This window comes from Suricata suricatta, chromosome 5, assembly GCF_006229205.1.
Source record: "Suricata suricatta isolate VVHF042 chromosome 5, meerkat_22Aug2017_6uvM2_HiC, whole genome shotgun sequence".
NCBI lineage: Eukaryota > Metazoa > Chordata > Mammalia > Carnivora > Herpestidae > Suricata > Suricata suricatta.
In genome coordinates this window covers 74,266,930-74,279,004 of record NC_043704.1, presented here as the reverse complement: position 1 = coordinate 74,279,004, position 12,075 = coordinate 74,266,930, and the positions used below count along the sequence as shown (strand labels likewise).

At 39.9% G+C, this 12,075-nt stretch overlaps 1 protein-coding gene across 6 annotated transcripts in view; it reads left to right on the top strand.

The window, feature by feature from the left end:
- OPA1 (OPA1 mitochondrial dynamin like GTPase) overlaps nt 1–12,075 on the top strand; it is an 86,934-nt gene that overhangs the window by 59,045 nt on the left and 15,814 nt on the right. For 4 of the 6 annotated variants that reach the window (XM_029939625.1, XM_029939621.1, XM_029939622.1 and 1 more), the window contains 2 exons: nt 429–539; nt 8,349–8,513. In XM_029939625.1, coding sequence (XP_029795485.1) covers nt 429–539; nt 8,349–8,513 — 276 coding nt within the window. Of the gene's footprint in view, nt 1–428; nt 540–3,352; nt 3,436–8,348; nt 8,514–12,075 lie in introns of those variants that run through there. The other 2 variants (XM_029939626.1, XM_029939623.1) reach the window with 2 other exon arrangements.

The following is a 12,075-nucleotide window of genomic DNA, read 5'->3' as shown; positions in this document are numbered from 1 at the left end:
AAATACTTCTTTAGAAACAGATTTAGTAGAAAAGTTGAAAATTAAACCTTCCCTTAAAATATTAGTGAAAATAAGTCATAACTGGGAAAGATGGGAGATAAAACATACCAGGAGTCTCCCTTCGTCACCCAAAAGTTCTGTTAGAAAAGGACTCCTAAGCTTCCCTTAGATTGTTGGTGGAAGTCTACACTTGCAGTAAAGTGTCAGGGCTTGCGAGCATGACCATCTCTGAGAATTGTGTGAGTTTTGTGTTGATGAAAATACTATATGACAGGTAAAGATTCTCTTTAGAACTGTGAGAAGTTTGAACTCAATAGATCGAACATGATGAGAAAAATAAGAACTTGCCCTCCAAATATTGCTAATTTTATCATCCTTGTGCATTCATCAAAAAGAGAGCTCCTCAAGTTTTTGTTTATTCTGAACAGTCAGGCGATTAGAGAAAAACGTGAAAGAGGTCCTGGAAGATTTCGCTGAAGACGGCGAGAAGAAGGTAAAGCTGCTCACTGGCAAACGCGTTCAGCTGGCCGAAGACCTCAGTAAGTGGCTCCCCCTGCCTCTTCTCCTTCCCCATTTCCACGTCCATTCATCCCGTTAACCTCACACTGGAGAAAAGTGCATGCAGAGGACGTTTTTCCATGAACTGTTTGGAGGAAGGGAGCTAACTCATAGCCCCATCACTGGCAAGTACTTTAACGTGGGTTTCTTAGAAACAAGGGTTTTCTCGTAGCAGCCATAATGTGACCGTCAAAATCGGGGTGTTGACACTGATACATCACTGCATCTAATTTTCAGACCCTGTCCAAGTGTCCCGTGTTGTCCTAATAGTGCCCTGCCCTGTAACATGTTCCGTGCTCATCCTGTATTTCGTCTGATCCAGCTTTTTTGTTTTGGAGAATGGTATTTAGAAATCAAGAGCGGGGTCCTAGGAATGCTCACTGTCACTGGACTGTCACTGTTCCCAGACCCTCCCAGCGGGAAGAGCTGGGGTACAGTTGCTGCACGCATTCATGCGTGTGCACATTTACGCCTGTGTTGGTAATCACATGTGTACGTCCATATTGAAAGCCATAAGTTGACACTGATACTTCCCATTTTAATTCAGTGATACAGGGTTCATTCTGGTTTTCTCCTTTTTCTGACAATGAGAAATCTGGCTCCAAGTTTCCTTAATATATTGACTTTCTCTGATCAGTTCCTGTATGTAATGAAACTTGTCACCATCCCCTTCATTGCACAGGCATCCTCTTCACCCAGCTCAGGCTCTGATCACCCAACACCAGGCCACCACCACAGTGCCTCACCCTGTGTTGACACCCTTTTTACCTCATCCATGCCACGTTGCCCTTCTTCGGAGTCCTTTTTACTGAGCTCATGCACTGACATCATATGCCAGGCATGTCCCCCTTTATCCTTCTCTCGTCTTCCCTGCCCAAAGACACCCTCCTCACCAGACAAGCCAGGCCATGCTTTTTTAGAGGACACCCTCTTCACCCTACGTGTGCTCTAGTCCCCTGCACCACACTGGACTGCCCTCCTCACAGATCCTCTCCTCACTACCCGCCCACAGCCCACGGCCCCAGCACCTCCATGGAATCACCCCCTTCACCTGGGTACAGCTCTGACACCTCCAAAGGGCTTTCCGCTCTGGCCACCGCTCCCACACCTCCAGCCTGGCTTGGCCTTACTGATCGCTTTGTCTCTGGGTTTGTGGGGAATATTGGTTCTTTCCTGAATGCTAGTGCATTCCTAGTTTTCAGGTATCTGGATTACATATTGAGCCTTGAGAACCCAAGGAAATCAGCGAAAGAGTAACGTTAAATAAACAGAAAAATGCCGAGGTTCGTGCTTCTCTTTGAGCTTAACCTTATTACAGGTTCCCCTCATTTAATTTCATGAAACAACGTGTACTTAAGTTTACATGTAGTTAACTTTTATGGCCTTAGGAGTTTCTTTCAACGCGTACTTAGGTTTACGGTCTTGGCAGTTTTCTGATATCTAAAAGAAATGACATACTAAATAGGGAGAGATTCTTCAAATTTGAGAACGGTCTCTAAGCTGAATTTACGTCCCTGCCATACCGCCCCCAGAGCACCTGGGGGAGACCAGCGGTTTTCGTGTCGCATGCCCTGTGACTCAGCCGTACGCCCTTCTCCACCTGTCGTCCCCCGTTCTCTGCTGCCTCAGCGCCCCGTTTGCTCTCTTTCCTCTCCTTTCTGCCTTTAAATAATCTTTATTTGACACGTATCTCATTTGAGCTCTCATTTCCACTTTCTGTTCCTGTTCTTTCAGTTTCTTTCATGCTACTTTGTCAGAATAATTAGGTTTGTGCTCACTTGGAGAAGCTCAGTGTTTGAATGTGAACTGCCCTTCACTAGCAGTATTACCTCAGGCAGGCTATCTCAGAGCCCTAGCCTCTTTGTAAAAATGACTCCCATAGTTACCATATTGCTAGGAGACGTTTTAGGAGAATTAGTTCAAAAACCACTTGCAAGTACATCCCTGCTTCACAGTGTTGAGCCACGTTAGTGCTGTTACAGGAAGAGGGGTGTCAGTGTCGCATGGTGTACAAATGTATTTCTTTTTATCCCTCAGGACATGGTTGTCAGACAGTGAAACACCCCACTGTATTCTACCAGTGTTGATAATTGTAAATGATTAGAAACGGTGGGTCTTTTCCCACATTTTGTAGTAGAGCCTTAGATGACCGCATTACTTCCCATTCCCAGTGTGCTTCTTTGAGGAAAGTGTATTGCTAATGCAGACTTGTGCACTGTCAAGCCAAGTCTTAGACTATCCTGCTGGTTTTCCCAAGAAAGTGCTCCTATGACTCCCTTGAAATGATTTACTGCTTTTGTTCATATAAAATTATGGTCGTGTTAATGTACCAAATAATGTCCCTGGAAGCAAGTGTGTCACCAGTGACTTGGCTTCATCATTCACAGTAAAGGAGATGAGCCATGACTTTGTCTATTAGTTGGAAAAGAATCTTGTGAGTACCTTTTCCATACTGTTTATCTTTAATGTAACACTTGGGAATATGGTCATGGATCCTTTCAGCCAGAAAACTTTCAAAGTTTTAACAGTAACTACTGTACTACTTGGATCAAAGTTTTTAGTATAGCATATACAAGGAGAATATAGTTAATATAGCATATTCAAGAAGAATATAGTTAATGGAATTCAGAGAAAGGGAAGCAGCCAAAGGAGGTTTTACTACAATTTGAAAACAGTACAGGGGTAAAGTATTGTGGAAATTGAGAAAAGTTTGATGCATCGTATTTTTTTCCAGTCTTATTAAATGTGCTCAGCCTTAAATCATTTCACCACTTTTCTTTGGGAAATTCATCAGCTGATTGTCCTGAGTTAAGAAGACCAAAGAAATGAAAGCAGAGCCCACCCCTTCTTGTCTGTAGAACGAAGTCGTACGTAGGAGCCAGGACTCTTTGGAGATGTGGGGGAGTCCATAGCTGGAGCAAGAGAAGGTTAGAATGAAGCCGGAGCTCCTGAGATGAGGAAGTAAGAGGGCCCGGGAGGGGTGATGGGGCGTGGCAGCAGGGGAGGGGAGCCGGCTTGAGGGGGCTCCAGCCGGCCGGAACTGGGCCGGTCTGGGCATCAAAATAAATAACCCATTTAATAAAACAGAATTCCATAAATTGATAATTATAAAGGTCAACAAATAAAATTAATGATATAAATGAATAAAATCAGTGATAAAGAATGGAGTATTCATATAACCACACAAAGTATCTCCACACAAAATAATTAAAAAAGGAAAAAGAGTAACTTTACAATGGAGAAGGCTGGCAATAACCACTGTAATCAAGCTGTCAGAGTTAATTTTACCAGTAACGGCCAAATCAGAACCGTGTGCGACCTTCCAGAATGCAGTGGAAAAAAACCCAGTGTCACTCCTTGGATATTTGTGCCAAAGATGTGTAACTTTCTTTTTTTTTTTTCCCCCCAAAGATGTAGAACTTAAATCCAGTCATAAAGGTACATCAGACAAGCCCAGTTTGAGACACAGTCTCTATAATAATTGGTCTGTAATCTTCAAATGTATCAAGATTTTGAGAAACCAGGAAATAGTAAAGAACCATTCCAGGTCGAAAGAGCATGAAAACGAAATGCAGTGTGTGACCCTGAACCTGATCCTTTTGCTCTAGAGGACATTAATGGGACAGTTGGTAAAACTTGAATGGGATCTGAAGGTTATATGGTGTAGTAATACATCATTGTTAATTTTTAAATCTTAATTGTTAAATTGGGATTATTTAGGAAGATACCTTGATTTGTAGCTAAGAACACACTAATACAGTATGTATGGGATATGTGTGTTTGGGATAAAATGACAGTAAATTATTCAGGAAAAATAGGTTCTTTGTAGTGTTCTTACACCTTTTCTCCGAATCTGAGATTATTTTTTACATAAAAAGAGTAAAAGGTTGTTTAATTTTGTTTTTATAACTGGATTTGTTTATATAAATGGATCATGGTCATATGAAAATAATTTAGAGAAAATTAGAATTTTAAAAATATGATCTCTGAATATGGCAAAAGGCTGAGTTACTTCCTGGACAATATAATAAAAGACACGACCCCTCTTTTCACCTTAATTCCTTCTTTGCAGCATCTAGTTACACTTAGAACTCTTTAGTGTTGAAATATGCCCACTCTGACCTTGATGAAATTCTTTTGATTTTATAGCAAATTTTATTTCAAAGGATTTTTTTATAGATATTTAAATACAGTGTCAACTTAGATAAAATCTATTTGGATTAATAATATGTTCCATCTATTTATTGAAACAGACTACAATTTTAAAATGCCTTCTTTGAAGAGAGGAAGATTAGAATAGTATAGCTCAATTCCAAGTTTTTCTTTCTATAATGAGCTGTTTTATGATTTATAAAAATCGTTTATGATTGCCGTCATATCAAACAAGTGATAGAGCCAGCATCTCACAGATATTTTGGGATTTGTTCATTCTGCCCTGGAAATGAAATATCCGGGCACCCATAACAATTGCTGTAATGTCGCTGAACTGCGTTCTGCCAAAACAGCATGGAATTCTTTCCTTGGTTGTTATATGAATGTTGTACCAACTGTTAACTAGGTTATTGTGAGTTTTGGACCTTGATATCAATCGCTTGGGATTTAGAGCTTAGGTTTCTTTTTAAATTCTTGTTCACTAAAGCCTGAATTACTTTTCATTCTCTGTGCACATAATCAAAGAATCCTTGAAACCCAGGAATTAAAGGGGCATTACTAATCATTTAGTTTGCTCTAAGATCTACAGTCTTTCCCTTCTTACTTTGCATTTCTTTTCATTTCTATATCAGAACTTGAAACTGTTTATGAATATGAATAATTGAAAACTTTTCCTGTGCCAGGTATTAGTCTGTGTGCCTTCTATGCATTCTCAGAGGTACGGTCATTTATCTTATTTTATAGATAAGGACGTGGAAGCCTAGAAACACATATGTCGTAAATGTGAAAGCAAAGATTTGAGTCCAGGTCTTTTTAACTACTGTGAACTGATTTGAGGAAAAAAAACCTCAAGCATTGAAAAATACAGTTCTTTACATTTGGAAGGTTACGGTGAGCAGGGTCCTTTGCAGAGTGGGTCAGAAAGACATAGATAGTAGCGATTTAATATTTAAACTTTCAAATGACATGAAAACTTTGATAGAATTAAAACATGTGGGTAAGGAAACACTAAAGTGTAACCCAAGCCACTGGCCACATTGAAGGAAGTTAATTTTCTTTGTGTGTCTTGTAAACGCGTCTGGAAGTGTATTCTGTCAAATTCCACCATTGTTCATTAAGTAGTTTGTAAGTTGCCCAAAATTCAGACACAGCTTTTCAGTGTGATGTGTTCATGCTTAGAGTCTTAAGATCCTGTTGTAACACATAGAGTCTTTACTTGAACATAATGGCTGTTCCTCTAACTTGAGGGGGTTTTGAACTGATCTGGGAGCATGGAGATGTGTAATAATGAGCTTCCATGGATTGCTTCCTACTTTTTGTACTTTATATGAATTGAAGGTGTGCTTCCATAAAAACTGACTAACTTCCTTACATCTCATTGACTAATGAAAGTGAAAACAGCGGTAAACTCCTTTACTTGGGCTGCCATTGCACAGACTCATTTGAATGATATAGTTTGATGCCCTTAATGTTAAAAACCTTAGAGAGCCTAGTAAATTAGAATTTTCCAATATCCGCAGCTTTCTTTCTCTGGCGTTGATTTGCCGGGCTGACTCCCTACGCGAGGTGGCAACAGCTGGCCTTTCACAGGAGCTGGGGGATTAGGGAGCAGGAGTCCCAGCAGCGGCTCGCCGCTCGCCTCTGTCCACTGTTCTTTATTGTTTGATGCCTGGGCATCTCCCAGACAGCCAGCAATTGTTTCTTAAAACTTAAAGTGTGTTTCTCTTGGGATTGTACAATGCTGGTGGGGCTTGTCTTTGTGTCTCTTCACTTTCCCAGTCTCCTCTTATAATCCATCCTGTGCTTTCTCTTGATAATTAGAAAGGAGCAGAGTTACAAGCTTTGTCTTTTAGTTTGCGCAAGATTCCGTTTCGACTCTAAAACCTTAGATGGACATGTTTTTTTTCTCCAAGCTCCAGATACTCACTACCAAGTCATTTTTATAATGCAAACTCCGTTCATTATTAATATACTAGTGTGTTTTTGAAATCATGGTAACAAAAAGAATGTGACAGCAGAATGAACCAGTACTGCCATTTTAAAAGCTGCACTCGGAAGAGAAACGGACCATATCTGCTTCAGTTAAAAAGATGCTTTATTGGTGCAGCACAGGGAAGAGAGTCAGTGGTATTATAATGGCGCTGTATGGTGACAGGTGGGGGCTACACTGTGGTGAGCACGGGGTGACACGTAGACTTGTCGAGTCACTTTGTTGTTCACCTGAAACTGATGTAACCTGTGTCAGCTAGACTTCAGTTAAAATTATTTAAGATTTTTTTATTCTGAAACAGAATTCTGATTTATAGGATACTTAAGAAATAGCGTTATGCCGTCGTAAAACTTGAATTAAAAAAATAGTCAGTACATATCTAAATGGAATCCTCAACCAGAATGATTTTGTTGTTCTTTATTTAAAAATGAAGGCTATCAAGATGCTCTCAAATTTAATATTCTTTGGTTATTCTGCATTCCTGGACTTCTCCCATTCCTGCCATATCCTTGAAGGCCATTATGGATGAAAATAGTGACCATGAAGTAGTGTGAGACTGAAAATTATCCTAGAAGATGATTATTATACTCAGAATCGGGAACTTAAAATTAAGAAAAAGGAAACTCCTATTTGAAACTATTTTTCCAGGGTTAGGCCTCTGGCATGCAAATTTTAACAAATCTCCATAGGAGATTTTTCTCTGCACCACCTCCCCCCGCCGCCCAGCCCCAAGATCTATACTCTAGAGAGTTCTGCCTCTTCAAAGCAGTAAAATTGGTCGTTTTATTAATTGGGATAAAACTGACATATCTCTTCTTTTAGTGGAGTCTTAGAAAACTGTATGACTTGAAAAGTTATTTGAACTCTGTCTGTATAGTAGCATAGTCATTTTGTGCCCCTTGATGTAACCAAAGAAAATGAATCTTAAAGGGCATTAAAGAAAAACAAATGTCATTGAATTGTAGAAATCTGGGTACATAGGCCCAAAGAGGGGTTTGGTTTTTCTTTGAGGGGCACTCACAGAATATAGAATAAGGTGACCTGGGGGAAAGACATGAAGTGTAAGGACCCTATATTTTCACTTCCATCTAACTGCTGCAATTGCATTTCTTTGGCCAATTAATTGCAAAGCCTCAATACTATTTTTCTCATCTCCTTGCATCTAGCACATTTCTAAGCAGTCTTTTCCCTTTGTCTCTTTCTTATGTCTCTCACTGTGCCTTCTTTCAGGCCAGTATCATTTGCTCAACCAGTGGTTTTCTTCCTCCCTACTTATTTACCTTCCTCCAGTGATTAAAAAAAAAAACCTTATTGAGGTACTGCCAGTGTTGTTTAATCGAGCAGAAGGCAGACTTCCCACTGACTGCAAGTGTAAATCAACCAAAATAACCAGTTTAAGAAAGAAAAATTTTTGTGTCTATTTTGATCAGTCAGTTCTGCTAAAGTGATTTGGTTCTTTCATAAACTCACCATACCTTATATGGTATATACTGTACATGTTGGTGACTGTTTAATCAGGACCTTTTAATAAACAGCTTCTTCAGTAGCACCCTCTTTTTGACTTAAAAAAGCAGAAGTAGGAAGCTAACCCTTCTTGTGGTAAGGAACCTTTCTTCCACTCATTTCGACCCTCTCATTTCTCTCGTAGAGCAGCTTGCCTCTGCTGTGTTCACCCCTGCACCCACCTCTTCCTTGCTCACATCTTGTGATAAGGCTTTCATCCCTAGAGAGAGCGCTTCCTTCCGGGTCACCAGTGATCTCCTGATTGCCAGTCCATGCAGTTCACCAAAACACCCTCATCCTTGCTTATTAGGTATTTTTAAGTTCATTGGATATTTTTCATTCGCCTTAATATTTGTGTACTTTTTGGAATGGCTGTTAGTGGAAATGAGTATATTTAAAAAATGAAAAGATTGGAACATTTCTCTTTTTCAAACAGAATAACGTAACTTTCTCTTTTGTGTTATCAGAATTTGAGGCCTTTCAGGCATCAGTGCAAGGTAAAAGCAATTGAATTTTAAATATGGCATTTGTGAAATATTTTTTGTAGTAAGGTGAAATTTGAAATTGACAAAGAAACTAAGGAAGGTAGTGAAGGATTATTTTCACCTTGAGTCTGTGTGGGTGCGGTAGACTCTGCTTGATGTCGTAGCCAGGGAAAGAAAGCCGTGACACGGCACCGAGGACAGAGAAGTCCTCGGGGAGCGTCCTCTGCGTCGGAGGAGTAGTTGTATGCACACGGAAGTCCGCGCGGCCAGCCTGCGTGCTGGGCCTGACAGGTTATTGATGAGAAAGTCCAGACTCGAAATGGGGCATTTAGAATCAAGCACATTTTTCATGGCCTAAGTCTGTCTTTTAAAGACCGTGATGAAGGATATTGATAAATTGGTACAAGATCAAAATGATATTCACTTCCCTGTAATCTTATAGACGCTACTGGTATTGAGTGCTTTATTAGCAAGTGTCTTCTTTTTGCCTTAAACTCACCGTTTAACTGATTAGAAGTAAGAATAAAGATAAGAGAGGTTTCTTCAGTATATTATGGATCAAATTGAACTTATCACTTTGAAGTAGGTTTTATGTACATGTTGTGATATGTTTATGCATATATCCTTACATATAAAAAGGCCAATGTACATATTTTCATCTAGAAATTAGGCTCTTTTTTCCCTAGCTAGTATTTCTTACCACTTCCTGACTGAGAGTCTAGAATGAAGTAACTAACATCTTTAAAGTTGGGATTAAATTTTTATGTGTTTGGTTTTTTAATTACATTTTATGTATTCTCTCCATTTCTAAGATGGAAATCAATGAAATCTAGTCATTGAAAATGAAATCTAATCATAAAACAATCTCCTGGCCTGTGAACAGTCTGTTAAAAAAAACAAAACAAAATTAAGCAAGTTAAGCAAGATTTGAATAAATATTTTTTTATAAAATTTTTTTTAATGTTTTATTTATTTTTGATACAGAGAGAGACAGAGCATGAGAGGGGGAGGGGCAGAGAGAGAAGGACACAGAACCGGAAGCAGGCTCCAGGCTCTGAGCTAGCTGTCAGCACAGAGCCTGACGCAGGGCTTGAACCCACAAACGTGAGATCTGACCTGAGCCGAAGCCGGAGGCTTAACCGACTGAGCCATCCAGGCGCCGCTGAATAAATATTTTTAAAAAGAACGGTCTTGAAGGTTAAATTGGTGTCTGCTAAACTGGTAACCTTTTTGAAGAAGGGCTCTCAAGGTAGTTGGAGAGGGGAGTTAAAGGCAAAAGGAATTTTTAAGTTTTTACTATTTTATACATTTCTAAATTAGTTCTTTTCCCAAATAAACATAATTCAAAATTACTTTAGAAACTTCACATTCTTAATTTTATCGTATTCATAGAAATGACAAAGCTAAGTGACCGAATGTCTTCTCAAATAATCTCTTGGTAATTGTGATGCCATTTTATGGGACTAGAGAGGAAATGCTTATCATGGGATCATCCCTTAGTGTTTGGGATTCACGTCGAATTCTTTGGATTTCCAGGACATGTCCACTGTGGATCTGTCATCTGTAAATGAACAGAAATCTTTCTTGAGCTGGTGAAGTTTTCGAGTGTGCAACCCAAGTGTGTGCAAAATACTTTTCCTAGTATTTTGCATTGTAGAAAGGCATTGACTGGATTCACTTCAGGTAGATTTGTTTTCTGGCTGAAGGAATTCAAATCTTTTTTTTAAAAACCTTGCCTGGTTAGTCTCCTTAAGGCAACACTTCATTTTCTGAGTCATAGGTATGGACGACCTACCTTTACAAAGTACTGCCAGGATTTCAGGAGTCTGTCTCAGTCCCTCATATGGTCACAGAACTAGTATATACATATGCATTGTGGAAAATTAGAAAATATAGGTGGCAAAATTTTTTAAACAATTGCCACTTTCCAGAGATAACCACTGTAACATTGTATTTTAACAAATTGTCTTAAGTTTATGTATTTATTTTGAGAGACAGAGACAGAGAGCACACATGGGGGAGGGGTGGAGAGAGAGGGACCCAAAGAGAATCCCAAGCCCGCTCTGTGTTTATATTTGATATGGGCCCAAACTCACCAACTGTGAGATCATGACCTGAGCTGAAGTCAGAAGCTTAACCACCTGAGCCACTGAGGCACCCCTCTAACACAATGTTTAATGTGGCTTTAGGGACATAGTTTCTGCACATTTCTGGAATACATTTGTGATGAGACCTTAGGTTGGCTTCCACTTAACACCACCAATCTTCCCCTTACTGCCATTGCTCCTGTTTCTGGTCTCTCATTTATCGGAGCAAGCTAAATTTCTCCTCTTTGTCTTCATATAAACTTCTCTTGGAAAGGTTCACTGAGAAGTATAAGCAGCATTAGCAAAAATAAAACCAGTGATACTAGTTACTTTGAGTAGGTCGTGTATTGCAAAGGCTGTATTGTAGCAGAGCATATTCAGAGAATCACTCTCCTTTGAAAGTTAATCCCCACCTGTATCCAGGACTCTGGCACTTCCCGTGTGTGCTTCTGTCTGCAGTATGTCTGTCCTTCCTTCAAAAGATGCTCAAGCCATCCCCACCATAAAACTATTGGATTGATTCTTCCATACAGTCTACCGACCCTTTTTTTTTAATGTTTATTTTTGAGAGCGAGCATGAGCTGGGGAGGGGCAGAGAGCGAGAGAGAGAGAGAGAGAAAGAATCTCCAGCAGGCTCCACACTGTCAGCGCAAAAGCCCCATGAGGGGCTCAAACGCACAAACCATGACCTGAGCCGAAATCAAGAGTCAGACACTTAAGCAGCTGAACCGCCCAGATGCCCTGCAGTCTCCCAACTTTTGGTCTTGATTCACTTATCCAGATAAACCTTCAAATGTTTGGCTGCTACCTCCACTTTCAACCATCCACTTTCATAACTTTGTAATCTTTTCTCATTTCTACGGAATTGGGTTGTCCAGGATTGGTGACGATTAAGAGAAAGCAGCGAGCCAGGCGAGCCTATTCTTAAGTAACTGCAGCATGTGGAACTTGGGGGTCCGAATCCTGCTTGCAGCTATGCCGCTGTCTCTTCCGTTTGTATGGAGCTTTGCACTTCACAGAACGTGTTCTGCCTGTCCACATTTGCCTTGTAAAGTATCATCCCGCATTGTTCGGATGGGGAAATTAATGTTCATTAAGGGGAGCGATTTAACCATTTACATAGATATTCATAGCAAAGCTGAGGCTAACAACGTGTGTTAGAGGTAGTATCTTTTTAGATTTGTTTTGAGATTCTCTTCATCTTTAGTCTTTGGGTGTGGGTTTGTGGGTGACTGTAGATAACCAAGGTCATATAAGTTGGCTTCTTTTTTTTAATATTATTTTCAGTGTGCTAGTTTTT